The sequence below is a fragment of the Urocampus carinirostris genome, chromosome 19, assembly GCF_059441175.1.
Source record: "Urocampus carinirostris isolate Australia breed hairy pipefish chromosome 19, RoL_Ucar_1.0, whole genome shotgun sequence".
NCBI classification, from domain to species: domain Eukaryota; kingdom Metazoa; phylum Chordata; class Actinopteri; order Syngnathiformes; family Syngnathidae; genus Urocampus; species Urocampus carinirostris.
In genome coordinates, this window is record NC_142367.1 from 15,243,228 (window position 1) to 15,271,199 (window position 27,972).

At 39.5% G+C, this 27,972-nt stretch overlaps 2 protein-coding genes across 2 annotated transcripts in view; both read left to right on the top strand.

Moving 5' to 3' along the window:
* Positions 1–16,968, top strand: part of LOC148347472 (arf-GAP with dual PH domain-containing protein 1) — a 38,549-nt gene extending 21,581 nt beyond the window's left edge. The window contains exons 3-11 of the mRNA XM_088323140.1: positions 5,700–5,791; positions 5,988–6,070; positions 9,249–9,361; positions 9,451–9,597; positions 11,379–11,462; positions 11,544–11,606; positions 11,688–11,759; positions 14,274–14,502; positions 15,712–16,968. Coding sequence (XP_088179266.1) covers positions 5,700–5,791; positions 5,988–6,070; positions 9,249–9,361; positions 9,451–9,597; positions 11,379–11,462; positions 11,544–11,606; positions 11,688–11,759; positions 14,274–14,502; positions 15,712–15,740 — 912 coding nt within the window. The 3' untranslated portion in view covers positions 15,741–16,968. The remainder of the gene's footprint in view (positions 1–5,699; positions 5,792–5,987; positions 6,071–9,248; positions 9,362–9,450; positions 9,598–11,378; positions 11,463–11,543; positions 11,607–11,687; positions 11,760–14,273; positions 14,503–15,711) is intronic.
* Positions 16,969–17,204: 236 nt separating this feature from the next.
* On the top strand, positions 17,205–27,935 carry lmf1 (lipase maturation factor 1). Its single transcript, XM_088324097.1, has 11 exons — positions 17,205–17,448; positions 18,274–18,583; positions 19,783–19,793; positions 19,907–20,055; positions 20,126–20,191; positions 20,472–20,639; positions 21,975–22,155; positions 24,225–24,378; positions 24,447–24,630; positions 24,691–24,803; positions 27,536–27,935. Exons 1-11 carry the CDS (start codon positions 17,232–17,234, stop codon positions 27,729–27,731), a joined length of 1,749 nt encoding a protein of 582 aa, XP_088180223.1. The 5' UTR covers positions 17,205–17,231; the 3' UTR covers positions 27,732–27,935.
* Positions 27,936–27,972: the final 37 nt, after the last annotated feature.

Consider the following 27,972-nt stretch of genomic DNA (forward strand, 5'->3'; position numbering starts at 1 on the left):
TGTGAGCGTGACGCTAGCGTGTTTTTGAATAAGGGAGCGTGGGAGGACATCTACATGACAAAGTCTCTTTCCCATACTGAAGGAAGACGACTTTGATGACGTCAGTTAAAAGGAGTAAGATGAGGACGGTTTACCGTGCTTACTACAGGTTTGATTTGTTTTTTTAACAACGCTGTTTACTGTGTCGCGAGCGTGTTGCTAGTAGCGTTTTGCTACCCTTCACAGGCACGGTTTGGGATGAAAGTTATAATATTATTATTAAAGCTTTGAAAACTCTCTCAGTGTACCATCTTTCTTTGTAAATATGTGTAACCATGTATAATATGTATTTGCAAGTGTATAGTTTTGTAATGTATTTATTTTAGAAACTTATTCTGATGTTTTGCATGAGCAGATGAGAAAGAAGGGGCGGGGCAAACGCGGGCTGACGGGCAGTGGAGTAAAGGTGAGACGTGTTTGTGGACGCGGCCGATAATAGTGGATACATATTTTTCCCACCCTTACCTTTGGAAATATACACTTTTTTCCTTGGATTACTTTCAACGGGCACCTGGACTCTGCAGGTCTGCATTAAATGTTAAGTACCGGTATCGTTTTCCGTTCATTTTGCCGGCTGTGTTTTTTGGACTATATCGGGTATGGGTTAATTTCGTGTTTATGTTGCGTTTTTTCAATGTGGGCACATGCGGCTAATATACAGGTGCGGCTTGTGTATGTACAAAATCGGTTTTCCTCCCGAAATGTGGTGGGTGCGGCTTTTAATCAGGTGCGCTCTATAGTCCGGAATTTACGCTAATAATAGAACATTATTATTTTGTTAATGATTGATTGATTGATTATTGATTGTTCATTTTGTTAGTATTATTTAACACAAATGTGAATCAAGGAAATTCTATTCTTTTTAAGTTAAACTTATGTGTTCACTTAACTGCTCTAAAAATGAAAATGTAATTTAAGCCACTACTTTCACCCATTTAACTTGCTGTCATAAAAAGGTATGGCTCCACATTGCGGCATCTGTTGTAAAAGATAATAGTCGCTCTCAAAATCAAAAGAATATGGAAGTCGGTATCTTGCTGCTTCCTCATTCTTTGTGCTTATCTGAGACGTTCCTGTCTATTATCTAGGATCTGTTTCTGTCAAAGGGCTGGTATAAACTGACATGAATTCTGCCGTTCCGCCTCAACAATGTGCACTTGGCTACGTCACACCGTTTACAAACAAGGAAATGGGTCTATACATAGAAAACGGTGAGCCCAAGCTGAATATTTTGCAGATGATAATGAGGAAGCTGGAAGTGATATGTGAGGTCATCCCTTTAGTGGTTGAACAGGCTGTCGGGTAAGTGGAGGGGGGAGGGCGCAATATTAATCATGTGAGTCATTCAATGAAGGTTGAGATGTAAGGCGGCAGTAAATGGAAGCATGAAAGGGCTGAGGTTAAAAGCAGGATGACTTCATTTCAAATGTTTTGTACGCAGAATAGTCTGTTTTCGCAATAATAGTAATACATTGGCTCAGGAGGTAGAGCGCTCGTCTTGGGATCAAGAGATCGCAGTTCGAATCCCGGCTCCTACATGTCAAAGTGTCCTTGGGTAAGACACTGAACCCCTAATACCCCTAATAAGCAGGTTAGCGCCCTACATGGCTGCACGACCGCTATTGGGAAATCTAAAGCACACTGTAAAGCGCTTTGGGAAGTCTTGACTTGAAAAGCGCTATATAAATGCAGATCATTTCATTTCATTACACTCAAATGATTTACTCACAAATGTATTTATTCGTGTATAACCCTTTTTTTAACATAAAAAAAACAAACCTCAAAGTTTGGAGCCTGTTATACACAAGGTTGTATGGCATACCAATGAATTTGTGCAATGATTCATTAGTCGAAAAATATCGCTGACCACCATGGTGTCACAAGCCAGAAACAGAGACAGGTCCCAGTAGCGTTCGTTTACTCAGTTTTATTGATAAAGAGAGAGAGCAGTGCTTGCTTCCATGATCCTATGATCGACGGACCGGGTAGCAGGAACGCGGAAGTGGCACTTCCGTGTCGAGCGTCTCAGGAACCGGACCGGGAGGGCAAGAAGGGTGAACTCAATTGCGTAACGATCAGTTACTTTTATTTAGAAAATAAAAGTCGTCCAACACGCAGGGACAAAAACAAAACAAAAACAGGCTTACAGGCAATCAGGAACTCAGACTAGGTAATACTCACAAAACAGGCTTAAAAGCACTAACTCAGACAAACGGGCATGACAGGTCTTCCTCGAATCAAACAGAACAGAACAGAGCAACACAGGGCAATGCAGAACAGAATAATGATCTCGCAACCGGCAGTCCCAATCGAAACCTTATGAATCACACACCTCATTAAGACAATCTGTGTCAGCCGGTGTCAAGGGGCGGGACCAGCTGGTTGTCATGGCGACCATGCAAGACATGACAGAGCGAGGATAATCGTAGGCAGCAGGGATACTGGTCGCTAGCCGGGACGGGAGAGCAAGGGTGGTATCAATGGATCAGCAACAGGTATCAGGCAGGAAACAGGGCAAAACAGGTCGATGGTCGGAATGGAAGAGCAGGGCAGAAACGCGTCCAGAAACAGGTCTGCAACAGGATTCAGGCAGGAGAAAACAGGGCAGGAAAATGTCGGAAGGTATGGAGCTTGCCTAGCTGGGAGCATAGGTTCGCAAACGGTCCGACGGCTTCCAAAAAGAGTCTTTGAACCAATCAGCGCTCAGGGCTGTTGGCGCCAATTGGGCAGTCACAGGTGCGCTGAATCAGCAATCATGACACATGGCAATACAATGGATGCAACGGGAATCGAACCTGGGTCACCAAACTACTAGACCACCAGTGATATAGATGACACACAAAAAGGCTTTTGATACAATCTCATAATCACAGTACAAATGCTGCCCTACCTACAAACGATTGTTAGTGAGTTGAATTTGTCCGTAAGTTGCTTCAGTGCTATTTTTTGTATGTTTAAGGTTTTTATAGGTAACCTGTATTGTTTTTTACAAAAAAAATAAACATTTAATTAAATATTATGCTCGAAAAAGATAAATAAAATTAAGTTTAACTTAACTTTGTAAGATTGGCTTCAAGAGAGTTAGAGAGTGGCCTAAAAAAAGCGATCCAACCATTTTCTCAACCACATCAAGCTTTCTTATTCCACTTTCATTTTAATTGAAACAGCTTAGCTCGCCTTTACACTTTACACCAACCATATTGATTGGATGCACGAGCGCGCTGGAGATACAGTATAGAATGTTTACACACGAACTAGGAAGAGAAGGCGGATTTTTTCTTCTGGGTGGATGCTGGTTGACCTCTCACAGCGAAACACGCCGTTAGCGGCGGAAAGAAGCACTACAGTTATGTCCTGTACTCGGAAAAAGGTGCACACAATACAAAATTGAACTTACAGCAATGTCCGGATATTTTTCGACATTCCGAAAAAAATCTTTGTTTCTACCGTTTTCCATAAGTTGAATGGTCTTAAGTAGGGGCGCGTCTGTATTTTTATGGTACAGAATGGAGAAGAAAGAAAGCGGTCCTGAAAGGAAATGAGCAAAGAACAGCATGATAATGAATCTGACTTTGTAGGACATTATATAAATACATTGTCAAGTTTATGTCGCTATCGTGTTCATCGTTTACATTGTCAATAAAGGATTTTAATCATGGCCGCACATATTCAAGGACATTTTCCACTTACATTGTTTACAAAACTGAGAAAAAGTCTAACAACCTTTTATATGGAGTTTTAATCAAAAATCAGGGGTACTTGATATACACAAATAAATATGGGGTTCTCTTGTGGCCATTTAAAAAAAAACTATAAATAAGTAATTACAGTAGTAGAAAAAATCCTTTAATTGGTGTATGCAATTTAAGTAATTAAAATGTCACGGTTGCCCATGGCGCCCCGCCCTTTTGGCGCTAGCTTCGGCTCGTTGACTGATTGGCTTCCCCCCCAGTTAAGCTGAGTGCTCTCACTCACCCTTAGCCAGTTCGTCAACGAACCCCTGCACCTGACAGACGTGTGTTTTGATTCTGTCCGGTATCCTGTTTGTGTATCTTGACCGGGATCCTGTTTGTGTCTCCTGTCCGGTATCGATCCTGTTTTGATATCGGTCTCCGGTCTCCAGTGCCCGGTATCGTTCTGGTATCTCGTCCTGTCTGTTTTCTGTCTCCAGTCTCCTATTTCTGTTATCAATCCTGTCAGTCCAGTTCTGGCCGGTATTGACGCCATCTGTCCGGTATCGGCTCGTGTAACTGGTATCGATCTTGTTGGTCTCTGGCGTCCTGTTCCACACCAGACTGCTGTCTTTCTTCTTCCGCCTAGCGATCGCTGAATCACTGGCGTTTGTGTAAATGGGCATGACTGCCCCATTCCCTTAAAATAAAAGGTGTGTGAGAAACGTTACGCTTCTGGGTCCTCCTCCTGTTCAGGTTCTTGACATAAAACCGTTTTTACCCCCAAATTATCTTATGGTTTTTTTTGTGCGAGAATTTAAACAAATCAAAAGTAATGTGCTCGGTATCTGTATCACTGAAAAGCAGATGTAACTAGCAATTTTTTGTCTATGATATATTATTTCTGGGTTGAATCTTTTCATTTTTATTATGTGAATTGTATTTTTTCTTGATATAGCTTTTATATGTTTTTACTGTATAAGATATAGAACCCTATATCACTGTAATCAATAACAAACAATATGTACTAGGAAAATGTAATATAAGTCAATAAATAAATAAAAATATCTTTAAATTATATATATTATTTTATATCTAAATTGTATTTTACTTACGCTAACATCTAAGTAATCCAATGTGTGGGTGTGTTATATATTTACATGTTTAACATCTTCATACAAAAAAAGTCCAGTATTTTAAAGAAAAAGAAAATAAAAGACTGTTTAAAGATATGTGATCCTTTCAAGATCTTGAGCTGGAAAAAAAGGGAAAACGTGCTGAATGCTTAATACCCGCGCACCATGAATTATTAATAGGCTAGATGAGTAATATAATATGTTTTGCATATATTCTATTCTAGCTTTGGTCTTTCAATGCTGTTTATCATAATAAAGACAATGTCAAGACCAGAACAGAGACAGGACCCACTTGCGTTGCGTTTCTCACAAGTTTTATTGGGAAAAAGAGAAAAGGTTGCGCCTATGATCCGGTGATTGCTGGACGCGGGAAACAGGTCTCTCTGAAACTCGGATTGAGCTCCGAACGCGGAAGTGGATCTTCTGTGGCGAGCAGTTGCGGTGTCGGGGACGGAAAAACGGGTCATAAGGACAGGAGAGAAAAAACATGGTCAGGGTCGGAAGCGAGTCGTAAGCCAGGATAGGAAAGAAGACGTGGTCGGGAACAAAAAGAGGTCGAAAGTCGGGACGGGAGAGTAGACGTGGTCAGGATAAAAAACGGGTCGAAGCCGGGGGACAGACGGGAGCAAAATACAGGACAGGTGGGAGTTGGGGTCGAAAAAGGCTTGCCTAGTGTTAACTGAGGTTGGACTGACAAAAGGGGACAGCCAGGACTGGGTACAAATACTGATCGGGACCCAATAAGAGCCCGCGGCAATTTGGGCCAAAGGAGCGGGCATCAGTAATCAGTGATCAAGACAAATCATGCAGGAAAATACCCAAAAATATCAACCAATCCTTTTCTTTCTTTAAGCTCATCGCCGATTTGGGTAACAATGTCGCCAAGGAGAAATATGAGCCGAACGTCCCGGCCTTCTACTACAGACCCACACATACTGACTGCAAGTAAGTACGCTAATATATATATTATAATAAGGGTTTATCATATGTTTTATTGCGCTAGCAACTTTTAGCACAACAGAAGCTTTGCGGCTGCTCTATAATTTGTGTTTGAAAAAAATCAGTAAACAAACAAAAATTGAGGACAAATTGTATTATAATTTTGAGGAAAACCACAAAAAAACTAACCATGTGTTCCCAGGATGCTAAGAGAGCAATGGATACGAGCCAAGTACGAGAGGAATGAATTTGAGTTCATCGAGAAGCAAGAAGCCTACACTGCAGGTACGTAGAATTATTTCTGGCCGATATCAACAAAATATAAAATATCTCTCTTTTTTAAATTTCCATTAGTCCGAGATGGTTTTAACAATAAACCCCAATAAACAGATATTCCAAAAAAATGCTGATGAAAAATAAACCCTGTACAAAGCATCTAGACAAAAAAAAGAAAAATATATGTAAAAAGTACAAATAAAGAAAAAAAGAAAAATCCCCCACCCCAAGAGTAATATAATAACAATAATGATAGATACATTAAAAGAAACATGAAAAATAAATACAAATGAAAAAATACAAAAAAAGAAAGTAAAAGTACAAAAATAATACAATTAATGAATAAATAAAAATAAAAGTTAAAAATAAAAATACAATAAAATGATAAAAGAAAATACAGAAGAATAATTTTAAGGAAGTAAAACCCTTCAAAACATAGGTGATACAACTCAAGGTGTATCCTTAAGAAAGGGTGGAAAAAAATCAATTATTTTTTATTTTTATCTGTTTAAAGGAGAATTAACTCGTGGCTCAGTGGCTCACTTAGTAAATGCCTCACTAACTATTGTTTAATCATCTATATCTTAAGTCTTCAAGTCCTACACTTCATTTCCTATTTTGTCGTTTTCAAATTGACAATTTTTTAAATTAGTCAAATTAATTTGATTAATTAAACCAGCTTTACTTTTCGTATTAGCTCTACTCCACCGTTTAGCTTAGCATAAATACTTGGCTGGCTAGGATTTCACGGGCTCCCTGTGGTATTGCCAGCTATTCCCTATCTATTACTAAGGCAGAGGTCTTTAACCTGGCACCCACGGGCACTAGGGTGTCCCCAAAGGACAGCTGAGGTTCCCGCAGACCTGTTCTGATAATAGCTCATCATCGCTGGGTCTTGTGATTTTCTAGTAAAATGATTAGTTCAGTAGTTCTTTGCAGATACTGAATGAATAAATGTATGAGTCTATTTAACCCTGCGTCTAATAACCTGGTAATAACAAAGTAACAACAAATCGCCCTTTTCACTAATTTGTAACAAAACTATCTCCCAGATTCAAAAAGCTTGGAGACCCTTGTACAAGGATATGAATCACAATGAGCAATACTCGAGTACAAGAGAACAGAGCATGTTTACATATGTCCGTCGAAACGCTAAAAAAACATCTGAACACACACATTCAAACACAATACTACAAGTCATCAAGCTTTTCTCCATCGCTGCTGTATGCGTGGATAGAGATGAATTGTGAGAGGCCATTGGCAGTAACCTTGCCTCTGTAATGGGCCGACGTCAGCATCGATTGTAAATTCCAAGGAGGATGGGGTGTACCAGGAAGGATCAGTGGGCGGGGCTAAGGAGGGCAATCGATCGGCTAAGCGGTGCTTCCCATTTGGTGGGAAAAGTTGCAGACACAGAAGCTCACCCACGCTGAAATCTCAGGGACAAGTACATAAAAGCGGCGATGAGCGGGCTTGAATGAAAATTGAAGGAGCAGCAATTAGCATCCATTCCGCATCGTACAAATACGCCTGGAATCCAAGCAATTCTTTAAATATTTGATTTCTTACAATGGATCAAATAACCGCCTGAAGTCCCGTTAATGTTTTTCCCGCAAAATTGATAATGGATCCTAATAGCATGCTGCATTGTAATCAACTCTCTCTAGCATTTTCAGCCTCCAAATCGAGATAAAAATTAACATGCAATTTAATATTAGTAGAAAAAAATAAATAAACATATTTATTTTTCTTTGAGTGTAATTTTCTCATTTTTAATATTTGTCTTTAATATACTTGCAGAAAAAGCAGACAATTATAGTTATAATATATTAAAAATGACAGAAAATGTATATATTTTCTGTAGCCACTGCTACGATAACAAGTGTTATTCACAGATACAGAGAATGGATAGACACCTCATGCATTTTCCCAAATCGATTTTCCTGAAAAGTGCAAGTATTCAACCTGTCAATACGAGTCGTAATAAGATACCAAGTGCTGATACCATATTGAGTGATCAATGGATTTTGAGCTTGCAAGGAGAACAAGAGAGGGCCATTCATAACCCTCTAGATATACAATAGACATCCTGTTCTAAATGTCCTCCCTGCAACCCTTTCTTATCATATTCCCCCCTTTTTATCACACAAAAACAAAGAAACAAACCAACTCTGGACTCTTTGCAAGCGTTTAATAGTTAAAATAGAACTACCCTGGTGTTATAAGCATTCTTCATGGTCTGCATTTATATAGCTCTTTTCAAGTCAATGAAGACCTCCCAAAGCGCTTTACAATTTCCCTTTTACACACACTAACTAACCAGTAGCAATGTCAGCCATGCAAGGCAACTACCTGCTATCGGGGGCATTAGTCTTGCCCAAGGACACTTTGACTTATGACTTGGAGGAGTCGGGAATCGAACCTGTGACCTCTTGATCCCAAGACGAGCGCTTTACCTCCTGATTCCTGGGCGGAATAAAAACAGATGTAAATTATTTAGTCTTAGTAGGATCTTTATAGTTAATTTTGAACTAAAATCATATTTTAAGCATTCTTTACAAGTGTTTAATGTTTAGAATTAGAACCACCCTGGTACTTTAGGCATTCTTCATTGCAGGCAGAATAAAAACAAATGTAAATTTCATTTTCTTTGTAAGCGTTTATTAGTCCTAATAGAACTACCATGGTATTACAAGCATCGTTCATTGCTCGATAAAAACAAATGCCAAATTTAACAAACCCTGAATTATAAGCATTCTTCTCCGCAAGCGTCCAATAGTCAAAATAAACCAACCCTGCCACTATACAGCTTCTTCTTTGCATCCTTTTTTATAATTCAATCATTCTGCTTGCCAAGCAGAAAAAAAAAACAAATTTAACACTATTTTTGACAAATGTATAATAAACATCAGAGTTGCAGAAATAGATGACCACAGAAATAGATGCAGATTAGAAAGCCTATCTGACATAAATAGATGAGTTATGCAAGAAAACCTGACACAATGCGGGCCGAGCCTTTGGCCTGAAGCCTGTAAAGAGGAAGCACGTGAGCTTAAAATTAGAAGTGAATATTAATAAAAAAAGAAATAATCCGGCCCGGCTCACAATATGCCTCCTTTCATATTCTGTCCCTTTCACGGATACAAGATGTCACTGCTACAAAAATGTTTTTGTTCCCACTGCTCAGGATACCGAGAGGGGTTTCTATGGAAACGAGGACGAGACAACGGCCAGTTCCTCAGCCGAAAGTTCGTCCTGTCCGAGAGGGAGGGCGCCCTCAAATACTTCAACAAGCACGACGTGAGCGGCATCCTACTATTGATCACATCAGCGAGCTTTTGTCACCACAACTACAGCTTTTTTTTGTCTTTTTGGCGACAATTTCTCAGGCCAGAGACCCCAAAGCGGTGATGAAGATCGAAACCCTCAACGCCACCTTCCAGCCGGCCAAAATCGGCAACCCGTGCGGCCTGCAGATCACTTACCTGAAAGACAACAGCACAAGGAACATTTTTGTCTACCACAGTGACCCCAAGGTGTGTGTGGGATGTTCAAGATTATTAGAGTTAACAGTGATTCATTAAAAAAAAACAATAATAAAAACTAAAATTTATTCAGGGAATGAAAGATTTTCACCCATTTTTCTGACCTTAGTAAAAATAGATCACATTTTCCTTTTAAAATAAGTAAATGTATTTATAAAAATAGCAAAAATATGCTTAAAATAAGAATTGTTTTCGACAGTATTGTATTAATTTATCTGCTGTGCTTTAAAAAAAACTACATTCCATACAAAATAAATGTCATTATTCATAGAAAAAGATCGTGTTGACTGGGCTGCCATTAAATTACTTATTCAATTCATTATTTTTTTATTAAAATGTGAAAAATGAAGCAAGCAAAATTATCTGCCAATAGAACAATACTTTTCTTAATTTTTAATTTTTATTTTTTAAATTGCATTTTATTATTTATGTTTTTTGATTTTTATTATTTATTTTTTTTACATTTTTTCCCACTAAATTAAAAACATAATTCATTATTATTTACTATTATTCATCTCTGAAGATCGGGAACAAAGGTGACCAGAGGATGAAGGTGCTGTATCTGAGTCAGATCAGAAGGTTTCTCCTGCTATTGGTATCCATGGAAACCAGTACTATCTTATTTCAAGTAGTGATCAAATAGTAATTGCCGGGCTGTACTTGCCCAAGACACGCACAGGAAGTGGTGCCCCGACAACCCTGGCGGTTAAGGGATCTGTGAACATGAAAACGTATAAACAGCAAAATGATGTGTTCCAATTGCTATTTGTCCGATCCAATCGTCTTATCCCTGATCAACCAGGGGGTTGGCTCTCATACACATACAAGATAAGTGCAGTGTACGGTAAATGAAGTGACTAAAGACCAGGAGGCTTCTCCTGCTACTGGTAACCATGGAAACCAGTATTGTCTGCAAACTACTACCTGAAAAACTGGCCTGGAGAGGGGGATGGGCGCCGCCAGGCTGTACTTTCCCAAGAAAGTGGTGCCCTGACAACAGAAGTGGTTAAGGAATCTGTCAACCGTGAATTATTATTCTTATTTTTTGTTTGTTTATGGCTTTTTGTTTAAGTACAGCACAACAAAAAACATTAATCATTAATTAACAAAAGGAAATAAAGTATTTGATCAATAAACAGCTATACAATAAAATATTATGATACATGTGCCCAAAGGAAATAGACTGAACTCAAGTGTAGTCATGTGTATTGTACAACCCCCTAATCAAGAGTCTCAAAGGTCTGCACAGACCACCGATTATTAGACTACAGACTATTACTACAGCATCCCCTGATCTAAGTATTTTTTCATTGCTGGGAAAACATATTCAAAAACAAAAACAAGAAAACAGAACCTTACCCCACAGAGGACAATTTAATAAATAATAAAATATATTCCTATATATTAAAATAAATCTTAGAATCAATTTTGTTTTATTGACTAACCTGAATTTATCATTTTGTATGCTCAGTCATCCTGTTGAACTTGAAGACTCACAAAATGCCAATTACCCCATTTTCAGATAATTTCACAAAGGGGTGTGCTCACTTTTTGTTGTATGTAGAGAATATTCGAAATGAATGAGCCTTATCTTTGACTTATCTGTGAGCCCAACCCTCCGCTGCTCCCTCTGCTGGCTAAGTAGCGACACATGCAGTTCATCAGGTTCATGCAGCCTCCTTAAGAACTATCGATCCCAAGCTGCCGCATCCTCATCCCCATTTTCTATTTCACATCGGCTCTCTAACGCGTCCCACTTTTGTTTTGACCAGGAAATGGTGGACTGGTTCAATGCCATCAGAGCAGCCAGGTTCCACTACCTACAAGTGGCCTTCCCTGGAGCAAGCAATGAGGAGGTGCAGGATGGATGGCTTCATTGTGTTTTGTCATCTTTGTTTGCATTTTGAAACATCGTTCTCACTTTGTGTACTTGTTAGTTGGTGCCAAAGCTGACACGCAACTTCATGAAGGAGGGCTTTATGGAGAAAACGGGTCCAAAGGTTTGTAGCGGCATGGTCGGTGTGGATCATGTGCAACTTCTCCTCTCGCCTTTTTTAATGTTTGATGTTTTGTGGCTGCAGCACACTGAGGGCTTCAAGAAGAGGTGGTTCACCATGGATGACAGACGACTCATGTATTTTAAAGATCCTTTGGTAGCGAATGACAGTCTTTTCCTTCATAGTTTGCACAAACACAAAAACAAAATTGTCAAATAACCCATTAAAATTTTGATTTATTTAAATTTATTTATCTGATCAACCCCAAAATCCCTTTTTTGTAAGCAAAAGTAGAAATCATCTCTGTAAAATTGTTCAACTCACCCTGACCACTAAATTAATTTTGTCCGTGTCTTTATTCAAATAAGACTTAAAATATTGGACAGTTTGTTCTTAATGACATTAAAATTGAGTTATTTGGTTTTCAAAAGTAACTTAATTTTTTTTTTTGTATTTTAAAATCAAACATAAAATCCCTCCAATGGTTGAATTCTAAAGGTAATTGTTTACATTTAAAACAGGAAGAATTTAAAATAAATCTATTTAAAAACACTCACTCACACAAGGGTCTCGAACTCAGTTTCCTAGGGGGACGCCGGTGTCACGGTTGCCCATTGCCCTCACTTGGCCCCGCCCGTTTGGCGCCAGCTGCGGCTCGTTGCCTGATTGGCTTCCCTCCTATTTAAACTCATTCACTCCTTGTCAGTTCGTCAACGAACCTCTGCACTTGCAAGACTTGTGTTTTGACTCTGTCCGGTTTCCTGCTCGTGTATTCAGTATCCGATATCGATCTAGTCTGTCCTCCTCCTGCCCGGGATCTTGCTCCAGTCTCCAGAATCAGATATCGATTTCGCCTGTCTCCTCCTGTCCGGTATCTTGCACCCGATATCGATCTCGTCTGTCTCCTCCTGCCCGGGATCTTGCTCCAGTCTCCAGAATCCGATATCGCTTCCGCCTGTCTCCTCCTGTCCGGTATCTTGCACCCGATATCGATCTCGTTTGTCTCCTCCTGCCCGGGATCTTGCTCCAGTCTCCAGAATCCAATATCGATCCCGTCTGTCTCCTCCTGTCCAGTATTTTGCACCCGATATAAATCTTGTCTGTCTCCTCATCCCCGGGATCTTGCTCCAGTCTCCAGTACCCGATATCGATCCCACCTGTCTTGTCCTGTCCGTCATCAGTCTCTAGAATCCGATATCGATCTAGCCTGTCTCCTCCTGCCCGGGATCTTGCTCCAGTCTCCAGAATCCGATATCGATTCCGCCTGTCTCGTCCTGTCCGGCATCAGTCTCCAGTATCCGATATCGATCCCGTCTGTCTCCTCCTGTCCGGTATCTTGCTCCAGTGTCCGGTATCGATCCCGACTGTCCCAGCCGGTATCTTCCTGTATGTCCTGTATCGATCCCATCTGTTCTGTCCGGCCTCGATCTCGTCTGCCTCTGACTTCTCTGTTTCACTTCTTCCGCCTAGCGATAACCGCATCCCTGGTGTTTGTGTTCATGGGCATGACTGCTCCATTCCCATGAAATAAAGCTTGTGTGAAAACGTTACGCATCTGGGTCCTCCTCCTGTTCGGGTTCTGACAGCCGGATTATGGTCAGGGTGAATAGGGAGCGATTCAGATGTTCGTCAAGAAAGCCTCGTATAAAATATATTTTAAAAAATGCTACACAAAATAAAATCGAAAACTGAAAAAAATTCAGGACTTCATATGAAAATACATCAATCAGTAGTAAATAAATCCATATTTTACGTCTGCTGCACTATAAAGGACATTGTGTATTATGTGACCACTGGATATCATTATATTGTGTAGTGCAACCTTTCATGATTGCTAAAAAGCACAAGAATACAAACTACGCCGACTCAAAAGTCACCAAAATCACAATTTTTCTTAATTCTTTCATCCGTCACAAGTTTTTTGGGCTACCCGTAGCAGTAAGATGGTGGAGTGTTATGTCAGCTGAGGCTAAAGTTATGTAAAACTAATGCTTATTTCACGTCCCATGAGTATTTTCCATGAGTATTTTAGAACATGCACGTTTACATCGTAGTTCATGTGTTGTTCTTTATTTTCTAAAACAATATCTAATGAATTAATTTTCTTACCACCAGGAATTGCTTAGTACTACACACTCTCCCATTAAACTTTTATATTAAAGGCTCGTGCTTAACAATATCATCCCACGGGTCGCAATTGGCCCCCAGGCAGCAAATTTGAGACCCTTGCTTTAGAAGGTGTTGCATTATGTCAAATAATTCCTCCAAAATTGGTCAAAACAATAAGAATACACTACCACCCCCCAGCCAACCACACACTAAAAGAGCTCATTGTTTCCAATTCATGATCTTTTCTTTCATTGCCCGATTGGCTCCTTTTGTTTCTCGAAACAAAAGAGGTATTTTTCCGCCAAACTGGGTCATTTTTCTTTAAATGAACCTTAAAACTATACTTAGAAATGTGTCAATTTTTTTTAAACAAATAAAAAGAAAACTGTAAAAAAATTGTATTGCTTTGTGAAAACAAACCACCAAAAATTGGTCATTCTTTGAATTCCACTATAAAAAAACTAAGTGAAAACCCTCAAAACCAACACCCTTTGACACAGATTATTCATTATCATTTTTTAGGAGTACATTTTCAGCTGACTTTGCGTTCCTTTGCCGCAGGACGCGTACGCCCGCGGCGAAGTGTTCATCGGCAGCAAGGAGAACAGCTACACGGTTTTACCGGGCCTGCCCGCCAGCATCCAAGGCTACCACTGGAATCACGGCATCACCATCGTCACGCCCGACAGAAAGTTCCTTTTTGCCTGCGAGACGGAGGCCGAGCAGCGGGACTGGATCGCCGCCTTTCAGAGGGTTATCAATCGACCCATGAGGCCGCAGGAGTACGCCGGTACAGACACTTAAGAAGCTACTACTGAAATATACAGACAAGAAAACAACTAATTGAACACCCTGCTATTTTGCTATTTCTTCCACTTAGAAATCATGGAGGGGTCTGGAATTTTCACCGTAGGTGCATGTCCACTGTGAGAGAGATAAACTAAAAAGAAAAATCCAGAAATCACAATGCATGATTTTTTTAACGATTTATTTCTCTCTCACAGTGGACATGCACCTACGATGACAATTTCAGACCCATCCATGATTTCTGAGTGGGAGAAATAGCAAAACAGCAGGGTGTTCAAATACTTATTTTCTTCACTGTGAGTACATTGATAAAAAAAAAAGCTTGTCCCGTTGATAGGTAATTTTGCCCATTTGTAATGAGGATCCTCTTTTCTAACTTGTATTTTTAGTCAAATAAAAATACATAAAAAAATTAACAATTTTTTATTATTTATCTTCCCAAAATGATCTAAAATGTATGATTGCTGAAGTGTTCTCAATTTTAACAAATTTTCACCCTGACTCCCGTTTGTTTTTGCTCCTGTCTGTCCCCCCGGCTTTGACCCATTTTTGTCCCCGACCACGTCTAATCTCCTTTCCTGGTTTACGACTAGCTTCCGACCCCGACTACATTTTTGCTCTCCTGTCCCGGCTACTGACCTGTTTTCCTGTTCCCGACACCGCCATCGCTCGCCACGGAAGATCCACTTCCGCGTTCAGAGCGACCTGCTTCCCGTGTCCAGCAATCACTAGATCGTGGTTGCAACCCTTTCTCTTTCTTCCAATAAAACTTGTAAGAAACGCAACGCAAGTGGGTCCTGTATCCGTTCTGGTACTGACAGTTTCTCTCATTAGAGGGATAATTATTCAGTTATAGAAATAAAAAATAGTTTTAATATAGTATAGAATAAAATCTACTATAGTAATGTCATTTGTCTTTACTAAAATGCAAAAGATTATAATAATTATAAATGTTTTATTTTTTTTTAATTGATTTAAAAGTCTGTTAAAATTATACTAAGGATTATTTGTTTTTAGAAAAAAAATAATTGTGCTTAAAAAGAGTAAAATTTAGTAAAACAAGAGGGAAAAATCCTTAGAATGAGCAAAATAATTTGACAATGGGGCAAGATTTTAAAAATTTTTTGACCGTGCACTTATTACCACAATAAAACAGCATTCTAATGCTTAATTAACCCATTTTTTTCCACAGTGGAGGCTCATTTCAAACACAAACCCTGAGGCCTTTAAAAACAAAAAGACTGAAGCTGGAGCGTTCCTGGTTTCATTCGGATCTGAGAAGAACATGATCCTGGGATGAGGTTTGAGTGGCAGGCGTGTCCACCAATGAAGAACATAACAAGAAAAACGGTTGAAATACAAACACTTGGACCTGTTTGAGATATATTTCCCATATCTTGGAATTTAGTCTGGTGATTGGTTGAACCTCCCTGAGTAATATAGTTATTGGCGTTAGGGAGTGACCGTTTCAAGTGACATTAAAACCATGTTTAATCCTATATCTGTAAAGTCCACATTTAACACATGCAAACATCAATCGTTTGGGGTTTATTTCAGGTTCGTATAACTCATTCAAAGCCATAATGTATGTAAAAATACATTTTATTTTATTTTTATTAAAAAAAACACTATGGCGCAGCTCATCATTAACTATCAAGCCTCTGAGAATGATTTCGGTATGAAAAGTTACACTTAGATGGCCGGAGTTGCTTTGGTCTGATCTTCATCCACACATCAAGGGAGCCAACACTTCCTACTGTTGCTTCCTGTATCCGGCAATTGAAGTATGTAGACAGACCCATATGGCAAGTAGGTAGTGAAGCAGTGTGTGACGAGAAGCAAATATATTGTACAGTCGGCTAACGCTATTTTTTTCTCGTCATCATCGGCGCTGAGAGGGATGACGTTTCGTGCACGTCCGCAGGAACGCGATGGCCATGGTGACGAAAATCGGGTGATCGCGACACCAGAAACATCGGACGCTGAAAGGTTCTCTGAAAGGCCATTCTAGGTTCATGCATAAGTTCAACGTTCTTGCAATAAAATGGTATTTTGCAAGCAAAGTGCTTTTGTTTTTATGGAAAGCATTTTTTTGTGTATTGGAAGTATCGCAAATGCAAAAAAGCACCCAAGTGAAACTATTGCCTGAAATGCATCCTTTCAGAACATTGAAGCTTTTGAAATGTCCTATGCCTTTACAACAACAGAACTACATTTTCAGAAGGCTTTCAAACTAATAACGTCTTTTCCCATTTGCAAGAAACGACTAGCATTGAATGAGTTAATTTCCCATATTTCTCTCATTTACCTTTAATTCTCATTGTGAACCATTGCCGCTGCTTTTAAAAAAATGTGACGTGTTTAAGAGTATTTTATTTGTTTGCCGTTTAAAAAAAACCATGAACACTTAATTGCATTTATTGTTTTAATATTAAAACATCTCGGTGCATATGAACGTGTGTGGTTTGTGATTGTACATACCCGTTACCTGTATTTTGAATGTGTGTGTATTTAATCAATTTTAAACACATTTTATAATAATTTTAAAGTGCAGTAATATTTTATCAACGACTCACAGTACAACATAATATAATAAAATAATTAAAAAATAATATAAAAAATAACTGTAAAATCGACTATGCCGTCGACCGTGAAAAATCTCCACTTGACTTTGATCACGTGACTGCGTGACCACGTGATGCAAAAGGTAACATGGCGACCTCCGGTGTCAACAACGGCGCGTCAGTGAGGAAAAGACGCCCAAAAGGTGATTCAGCCGTGGACCAAAAGTTTACCGAAGACAATGGCAGAAAAGGTGCTACGGATGCGTTCGAAAACAGCAAGAAAGGGGGAAACAATCGAACGTTACAACCGGGGACCTTCTGGCTCACTCGGATCGTGCTGTTGCGCTCTGTTGCTTTTATTTATTGTAAGTATTGTACCATTTAGAATGCTGATAAATAATTCACATTTAGTTGCACTGTTTTTTGCATCATAGTTTATTCAATCGTTGCAATTTTCCCCTTAAGCTTACCAAAGAAAACCTTATTTATAAAAACAGCATATTTTTACGTAAATCTCCACAATGTCATTTAAAAAACTACATTGAAAACCTCCATAACTCACTTTATCTATCTATCTATCTATCTAGCTATCTAGCTATCTAGCTTTCTATCTACTTATAATTTATAAATATCTGATGTTCCTTATAATTATTCATACCTGACTTTAAATTGACCAAACAAGTTTTGCAGATTTCAGTATTTGTCATCCCAAAATGTGTTAATTATACAATAACACTACATTAGACCCCTGGGATAAGACATTAATATATTCTAAGGTGAGGACGACATAGGTTATAGCGAGGGATAGAAACGTATCCGTTTTGAACCCCTGGTAGTCAAAAGGCATTGTGGGGGGGAATTCAGCATAGGGGGCATCTTCATGATGCCGTGACGCAAACCAATATCCAGTATTTTATATGGCGTCGCCCATTAACAAACATGTGTCTTAGAGACGTAATCTGTCATATATATGAACACCGTAAAGATCACATTTTTTGGACATGCAAAATCATTTATTGTTGTTATCGTAAAGTGGGGAAAATTCCACAAACAGGGCTGAAAAATATCTTGTTCTGCTCCATAAAGTGAAAAAGTCATAAGATAGGGTCGCTATATCCCACGGGTCTATTTTACAACAATTATTCTGGAACTTTTACAAATTATTTTTTGAAATTGTGTTTTACCTTTAGTTGTAGCATTCTCGGTCGCCTACAACCAGAACAAACAGTTGATTGGTGAAAATGGCCTGATGCCCTGCAAGAGCTACCTCAATAGTGTCAAGCGCTATGTTGGAGGCAAAATTGGCCTGGCAGCTTTGGCCTACACACCCTCCATCCTTTGGTTCCTGGACTGGAGCCACATGGACACCAACCTGGACTGCATTGCCCTGTTGGGGATGGCCCTGTCTGCTTTTGTTGTCTTGACGGGAACGGCCAATATGGTCATAATGGCGACCTTGTGGGTGCTGTACCACTCCTTGGTCAATGTGGGGCAGCTGTGGTGAGTTTAAAGTTAGTTGTTTTAAAGCAGGGGCCACCAACATGGTGCCTGTAGGACCCTAAGAACAGAAGACTCGTCGTGCTCAATTTATTTAACATCCAGGGTTTGGCTGAGAAATTTGGACAAAGAAATAAAAGCTGAAGAGAGTAATTCTGTTGGGGACTTGTATCACAATTAAACAAAATAAAAAATAAACCGAATATTCTGGGCCTATTAAAAAAACAAATTCCTTCCCAAACAAACATCAACAAAATGGCTGATTATGGTTTTCATGGAATTGGGCACGGTTTGACAAAAACAAAACGTAAGTAAAATGGGATCAGACGAAGTTAGGAAGTACAAGCTTCACAATAGACCTTTGTTTAACTAGATCTAACTGGATTTTGAAGATGTTATGAGAGATTGGGTCCAGACTTAAGGGCTCCCTGCCAACAGTAAATTGAAACACCACTGAATGAATCGATACATTGAGATGTCAAGTGAATACAAGAAGGACTAAATATTCCATTCAAATATATGGATAACATAAATGTCAACCATTGCCACCCTTAATTGAGGGATCAAAAACCTTACAAACACAACACTGCACCTATCTAATCACAGCAAAACAGATTATGTTAAATAAAAACGAATTTGCGTATAAAACTTTATTTACCGAATAAACAATACATTTTTTTCAGTATCTTTCTTAGTTGTTTCCCCACTTGCAGTAAATTCTTCGTTGCTTATTATACACAAGTACACAATTTTAAATGATTAAAAACATGTACAAAACACGGGAAAAGGGTATGGGATGAGCACAAGATGTATTTATTTCAACCGAATGAATAATATGATAATCAAAGTATTTGTGAAATCATAAAATAATAAAATAAATTTAGCTGGACACCCATGCAATCGTGACTACATATTTAGTAACAGAAGGTAGATGAGATGTTTCATCGTGATTTTCTAGGAAATTCAACTGGTGTGTTATTTCTGTAGTTGACTGGGCCTATTTTAACCCTACTTCTGATAATTACATACGGGTAATAAAGTCATTTTATTTCAGAAACGCACATAAAACTGGTAGCCTCTCTTACTAATCAATCATTTAAATTGTAGCTTTCAGCTTTGAAAATTTGGGCGACCCCTGCTTTAAAATCTTCTTGGACTTAAGGGTATTCCCAAATAACCTTTTTCCCAAAAATTCTTTGCAGGTACTCCTTTGGTAAGTCTACTTTTTAAGCACCTCATCAGTGTACAACAGTAGGATGTAATACTATAATAATGTATGGTAATATTACAGAAATATTGTTTAAGCTTTATGTATTGTTTATACAGGCTGGGAAAGTCAACTTTTGGAAACGGGCTTCCTGGCTATTTTCTTGTGTCCTGTATGGACTCTGTCCCAAGTACCCCGCCATTGCCCCCCTTCCCTCATCTGCATCTGGACTTTCCGATGGTTAATAGTCCGCATCATGCTTGGAGCTGTCGGTGAATTTATTCTCTTTGCCTCTTCTGATCGTTGCCACCTAAAAGATCTTATTTTTGTGTGTTCAGGGTTTGATTAAAATCCGAGGGGATGCGTGTTGGAGAGATCTCACCTGCATGGATTATCATTATGAGGTAGGTGGATTTTGTCTGTAAGCACTAGCTCAGGAGGTAGAGCGCTAGTCTTGGGATCAAGGGATCCCAGTTCGATCCCGGCTCGTCCGTGTTACATGTTGAAGTGTCCTTGGGTAAGACACTGAACCCCTAATACCTTCAATAAGCAGGTTAGCATCTTACATGGCTGCAATACAAGGCCGCTATTGGAATATGTGGAGCGGTTTGGGAAGTCATTGACTTGAAAAGCGCTATATAAATGCAGATCATTTCATTGTCAATAACAATTTTCATATTTCAGACCCAGCCGGTTCCCAACCCGGTGTCGTACTACTTGCATCGATCGCCCTGGTGGTTTCATCGCTTTGAGACTTTGGCCAACCATTTTATTGAGCTCGTCGTTCCCTTCTTCACTTTTCTTGGCAGGAGGATGTGCATTGTCAATGGCGCACTCCAGATACTATTTCAGGTAGGTTGTTCCGGGTTGGGGATGAGATCTTGTGGAGGAGTTCAAGTATCTTGGGGTTCACAAGTCAGGGTAGGATGGAATGGTGCAGCGTCTGCCGTCATGCGGACCCTGTACCGGTCCGTCGTGGTAAAGAGGGAGCTGAGCTGAAAGGCAATGCTCTCGATCTACCGGTCGATCTACGTTCCTACCCTCACCTATGGTCCTGAACTGTGGGTTATGACCGAAGGTGGCTGGGCTCTCCCTTAGATATAAGGTGAGAAGTTCAGTAATCCAGGAGGGACTATGTAGAGCTACTGCTCATTTGCATTGACAGGAGCCAGTTGAGGTGGCTAAGGCATCTGATAAGGATGCCTCCTGGACGCCTCCCTCGAGAGGTGTTCTTGGCATGTCCCACCGGCAGGAGGCCCTGGGGACGACCTAGGACATGCTGGGGAGACTATGTCTCAAGGCTGGCCTGGGAACGCCTCAGGATCCTGTCGGATGAACTGGAATAAGTGGCTTGGGATAAGGAGGTCTGGGCTTCCCTGTTAAGGCTGCTGCCGCCACGACCCGACCCCGGATAAGCGGAAGATAATGGATGGATGTTTCGGTTTTATGTTTGTCTGTCAGTAAATTAAACATGGATGAGGACAGTATTGTATTTTATTATTTATTGTATTATTATTATTGTTTTTTATTAATCGTTTTGATAATTATATTTTTTATTTTTCCTTATTTATCTTTTTTAATTACTTATTTTAATTTATTTTTCATCGAATTTCCATCTGATTTTAATGTATTCATTTTAAGTAAATTCAATATTGTTTATTTTAATTTAATTTTTATTCAATTTTTATTTTACTTTCATTGTTATTTTTGTATTGATTTGATATTTGTTCTTTTATTTTCTTTGTGTTTAATTTTATCCTTGTTATCGTTTTATTTGACATCTTGAATAATTATACGTTTGAATAAAGGCTTATAATTTTAATTAATTTAGATTTTAATTTTAATTGTAATTTTTATTTAATTTTGATGTATTCATGTTAATTACATTTTTCCATTTTGATTTCACTGATTTTTTATTGTGATTTTACATTAATTTTATTTTCATTTTTTTTACTTTTATCTTCTTAAAAAATTATTTAATTGAGTATTCATTTGATTTTTATTTATTTAGAAAAAAAATCTATTTTAATTTTATGTATTGATTTACTTAAGAATTAAGGAGGTTCTAATATTGAATGAGAATAACTGATCTTTCATACCTATAACCGTATTATCATTCAATAAATGTTTACATTTTCTTGGATTGTTGCCCATTTCACGTCCCGAATCTGTCTTTCGGGCTTGTAGATCGTTCTGATTGTGAGCGGGAACCTCAGCTTCCTCAACTGGCTGACCATCGTGCCCAGTCTGGCCTGTTTTGATGACGCCACGCTGGGCTTCTTGTTTCGTGCCGGAAGCGGAGCCAAGAAAACCGTTTTGGAGATTCAAGATGAGGATAGAAGAGGAATGAAACCCGAAGCCACGAGAGGTGTCAAAAAAGCTTACTTGCTATTAATCGAGTTACAAATGTAGCGTATTAAAAAATAACATATGACTTGGTGCTGGGGCTAAATGCTCATGCTAGTCACTAAAAATTGGGCCCGGCGGCTGTTTTTTCTGCCACTGTCACCACCAAAAAGTGAACTGCGCTCGAGTGACTGCGTTTTTTTAACCCCCTATCAAAACTCACTTGTCAGGCCTGGGGGCTCTATTTATGTCATTACTATATTCCACCTAAAATGAACTGTACTCGTGCAGCCGCAATCCACCCATTATCTCGCCTCCAACCTCACCGGCCTATTTTTTCAACTTTTCAACTTATGTTTACAAACTGGTATTGTCCTGGACGACTGGAAGACCGCTATCATTTTGCCGGATTTTCAAAAAAGTGACTGTGGAGATCCTCTAAGCTATTGTCCTGTTTCCCCCACTTCTGTTGTCTGTGAGTTGTTTGAATCCCTGCTGAATCCAGCCTTAATGGCCCACCTCTTAACCACTGCATCACTCTTTCAAACCTAACATGGCTTAGTGCCAAAGAGATCCTGATATCATGGACGGTGGCGATACAGTCGACATTGTCGTCTTGGACTTTGCCAAAGTTTTTGATTTTGTCAACCACCGGCAGCTCCTCAAACTTCACGCCTATGCAATACATCCCCAAGTTGTGAGATAGATTGGTGTGGTCCTCTCTGATCGATCCTTCTGCGTCCAAGTGAGTTGCCAGCTATCTGACTTGTCAACTGCTCAGAGTGGGGTGCCTCAAGGCTCGGTTATCAGCCCACTGCGCTTCCTGGTGTTCATGAATCAGCCGACGGAGCTCATTTCCCAAGGGGTTTTTCTCTTTGCAGTTGATGTCAAGATTATCACTCCTAGGAGGAACTTTGAAGACCTTCGTCGATGCCTCCACCAAGTCTGGAGTTGGTCCAATCCGTTGGTATTCACTTCTCAATGTTGACAAATGCAGTCATCTGGCGACCGGTTACCCACCAACCAGTCCCCTAGACTTTGATCCTGATAATCTGCCCCTGCGGAATACGAACCAAGCAAAAGCATCCTTATCAACTCGTCCTTTACGCCCACAGCACAGTGTATCAATGCGGCAAACAAGGCTCATAGTATCCTATTCCTGATTTACTGGTTGTTTGACTCAGTGTCAGTCAACATCAACATACCCCTGGATGTGTCTCTGGTGAGACCGATCCCTGAATTACAGGGTCCAGGCATCCTGTCCCTACCTTGTGAAGGACATCCAACACCTCGAATGGGTTCAGAGACTGGCAAGTAAAATGGTCCAGGGACTCCGCAACCTGTTTTTCGAGCAGCGGTTGGAATTTCTCAACCTTCCGTCACTGAGAGTTGGAGAGCTTGTAGCAACTTAATCCTGGCCCACAATATCATAAATGGCAACATGGATCTAACGCGAGAGCTGTTTTTCACACCTCCACTGCATGGAGAGTCACTCCCAGAAGATTCACAGTTCCGGCTTAACCGGCGAAAGGCGTCCTTTGAATTTCACGTTGATGGGCCCTGGAAGGGCTTGCCTCAAGAGGTTGTCAACAAGCCAACCACCAAGACATTTAAGGAGGCGCTAGACGTATATTTGTCAGAAACCTCCAGCTTTTTTTGTACTGACCGCCTAAAATGTAAAGAACCCGTGCGGCTGCGATTCATTATCCCTGGTTCACGATTGCTGAGTACAGGGGCAGTCAGAACGCGTGTTTTTGGTCTGGGCCTCTGAAGTGTGCCATTGTTGCCTGCCTAAAATGAACTGCACGGTTTTGGCCATGATCCATTATCCCCAGTTGACTTTTGCCTAGAGCAGAGACCATGGCCACATTTGTGTCATGCATTTCGACTCTTGTCAGTCCTGTGCTGCTACGATCCATTCTCCTGAGTCAACTGTCATGAGCGGGCGCCAGTCGATGGCATGTTTAAAATTGGGCGCTACTTTGTGTATTTTTGCATATAGCTGAATGTTTCAGTCCCCATTAATAAGAATATAAACAAGGGATTACAGTACTCTTCTTTAACCTAACTTTTTTTTTTCTAAATCTACAGGAATGCGTATTCGTCAAGTGGTCAATGTGTCCCTGGGCATTCTGATTGGCTGCCTGAGCATTCCGGTGCTGGTAAACCTACTGAGTCCCAGACAGGTTATGAATACCTCCTTTGATCCACTGCGCATTGTCAACACCTACGGGGCTTTTGGCAGGTAGGATCAACCGCCATACCATTACAGGCCTGCATTTATTTTGTTAACGATTCCACTTTGCTCTCTAGCATCACAAAGGAGAGGACCGAGGTGATTTTCCAGGGCACACTGAGCGAGGACCCGAAAGACCCAAAGGCGGTTTGGGAGGAGTACCAGTTCCTTTGCAAGCCGGGTGATCCTTCCCGGAGGCCGTGTCTCATCTCCCCGTATCATTATCGCCTGGACTGGCTCATGTGGTTCGCGGCTTTCCAGGTAAAAAAAAACTTGTTTATGTATTATATTAGGTTTACTTAAAAATATGTTGTTTTCCAGACCTACGAGCAGAGCGAATGGGTCATTCACATAGCAGGACGCCTGCTAGCTAACGATAGCATGGTTCTGTCACTGCTGGACCGTAATCCCTTCCAGGACAAGGGCATCCCCAGGTAAAGGGCTACAGTTTGCAATTGACTTGAAGTAGTGAGATGGAACTGGCAACTTCTTGCCTCCCATTAACAAAAGACGTTGGTGCAGAATGTCACAAGTGAGAAAAAAATGGCACCAAAGCTATTTTCTATGGAGGACCAAAAATATTTATTTTGATAACATGAAATGAAGTATGAAAAAATGCGTACGAGCAGAGTGCTTTTATTTACTGGTATTTATTTGCATGTATTTTTTTGTATTTACATATTTTTACATGTTTGTTTTACTTCCAATTTATTTTTATTTTTTTGTATCGTAAACAAACATCTTTAGAAACTACAGACAGGTAATCTCTGCTTCCTCAGTTCTCTAAAATATTAGAGAAACTTTACAATAATAGACTAGAAAAATGTATTAACATAAATTGATTAATGAAAGTCAATATGGTTTTAGAGCAAACAGATCCTCAACAATGGCTGTTATTGATGCAGTAGAAGAAATCACCCACAGCATATAAAAGAAGAGATACGTAGTTGGGATATTTATTGACTTAAAAAAAGCATTTAATACCAATAGTCATAATATACTATTAAAAAAAATGGAAAGATATGGCATCAGGGGCGTGGCTTTGCAATGGATTCAAAGTTATTTGACGGGGAGGAAGCAATATGGAAATGGGAAAGTTGTCATCTGAATACCTGGACATCTGTTGTGGAGTACCACAGGGTTCCATCCTGGGTCCAAAGTTACTTAATTTATATATTAACAATATTTTTAATGGTTCAAAACTATTAAAATTACTAATATTTGCAGACGACACGAACATTTTCGATTTAAATGATGATATTGATTTAGTAACCTGTATTAATCGTGAATTAATCAACCTAAAAGTATGGATGGATATAAATGATCTTTAGATTTAAATAAAACCCAAGTAATATTAGTTGGTAATTGCAAGGCAAATCAAGATTTAGAAGTAAAAATGGATGGGGCTGCAATAGACACTATCCAAATTTTTAGGGGTCGTAATAGACAATAAATTAAGCTGGAAAAACATCAGACACATACAAAAGAAGGTAATTATTTCAAGAATTAATCAAGCCAAATTCCTTTAAAACTATAACACATTGTATTCATTATATTGTTCTCTAGTTCTGCCATACATAACATATTGTGCAGAAGTCTGGGGCAATAATTACAAAAGTTCATTACAGCCCCTTTTTATCCTCCAAAAATGTGTAATTAGAACCATACACAGGGTAGGATATCGAGATCATACTAATATTTTATTCCTGCAGTCCAGATTATTAAAATTGGATTATTTAGTAAAATCTTTCACTGCACAACTGCTATTTAAGGTCAACAAAAACATAGTGCCAGAAAACATACAACAATTATTCATTCGGAAAGAGGGAAATTATAATTTAAGGAGCTGTAGTAAATTCAAAATCCCGAAGGTGAGACCACCAGGAAAAGTATGTGTTTGTCTGTGTGCGGAGTCAAACTTTGGAACAATTTACAAGACGAGATCAAACAATGTCTAATTATTCACGTGTTCAAATTTAAAAACATTACTGGCAGAATACAGAGATGAAGAAAATTAGGTATGAGTGATTCTAGAGATTGGAAATACTGCGTTTAGAACTATAGTTAACCTTGTTGTTATTGTTACTATTATATGTTAACTGTTATTATTGCTATTGTTATTATCTTTGGTGTCACAATGATATTGAGTGACTAGTAGTATTATGTTAATAGATGGGTACTACGATGATTAGTATATAACATATGCGACCATTGTTATTATTATAATTATTGATATCCAACCTATGTATTATGTATATCCGTGAGGTTTTGTTATATTTAGACACAAAAGAGGAGCTATTTGTCAAATGTAAGTGAATTCCAAATAAAGTTTTCATCCATTCATTTATATTTAAGGGCCCCTGATCCTATTTAAGAGGTGACTCAGAGATACTGGATCTTGTTGGGAATTAAATATCAAAATGTATCGTTTACCAAATTGTTCGAATTAGTTATCTGACTCCATTAACCAAACACAACCTACATTCACCCAACAATTTATGCGCGCTAGTTTCTTGATGGAAAAGATGAACAAGAAAGCCGACATCTTCACGCGGTGGCAGATTCATTTTCCCTGACAACAGAACTAAGAACTCTATCGAATACGGCCGAATAAGTGTCATCGGAGTCTCTGGGAAGCCTTCTTCTCAAGTCCTCCAGCTCTTTCCTTATTGGCCCACGTTTCCCCACAAGATGGTCTGCCGGCTCCTCCCATGGGCGCGCCGATGAAGCCCAACGTGAGCTTCACAATGTCAGAGACGAGCGTCCGGATGTCCGTGGTTCCTCAAATCAACGGAGAGCGTTTCTTTAAACAATGCCTGCCGTCCTCTGTCAGAGTCCTGTTATCAACAGAACTAGACAAAATATTCTGCTTTCGGAACAGCGTGACCTTGCATTGAACTAAAGCCTACTCTGTGAAAATCTTCATTGCACTCAATAAATGTAACTTGTATTCAATAGTATAAAATTCTTTATAGTCAAATGTATAAAATCCTTCAATCTCAAGACCGAGTGGCAAAGAAAAAAATACATATCTGAAGGTCATCTGGGAAATCAACTCATTTGATGAATAGGTGTGACTTCTTAATGGAAAACGCAATTATACGGGTGAGCCCAAAGTTCTGAATACTCGTGTATATATGTGTTATTCATCTATTCCCCTTCTCAGGTGGGTCCGAGGGGAACATTTTCGATACAAGTTCAGCCAACCGGGTAGTACCAGAGCAGCCGAGGGCAATTGGTGGCTGAGGAAGCGCATCGGTGCCTATTTCCCCGCTGTGGACCTGGCGGCACTCAAGGGATACTTCCAGTCCAGGGACTGGCCACACCCGCACATATCCAACAAAAACCGAGGACGTCGATGATGCGAACAAACAGATGAAAAACAAAGATTATGTGGACACACAGAACCTTAAAGGAACTGTACGAAATTTGATTATTTTTTAAACTCTTTGCTGCTATCTCCTGGCTTAAAGTCATGGTTACAGCCTTAGTCGCCTCATTCATGATGCACGTGTAAGTATGTGGATTTCTTAGACGTGTTTGAATAAACTTTTTTTTTTTTTAAATCTTGGAGTTTGGACTGTACTTGAAGCAGGCCTCTTA

Bases quoted from the DNA above. Each gene is read 5' to 3' on its own strand.
- lmf1 (XM_088324097.1), top strand. From the start codon at position 17,232: ATGGCGACCTCCGGTGTCAACAACGGCGCGTCAGTGAGGAAAAGACGC. The intron at 20,056-20,125 runs GTCGGTGAATTT...TTGTGTGTTCAG, and splicing joins TCCGCATCATGCTTGGAGCT to GGTTTGATTAAAATCCGAGG. The intron at 24,379-24,446 runs GTAGGATCAACC...TTTGCTCTCTAG, and splicing joins ACCTACGGGGCTTTTGGCAG to CATCACAAAGGAGAGGACCG.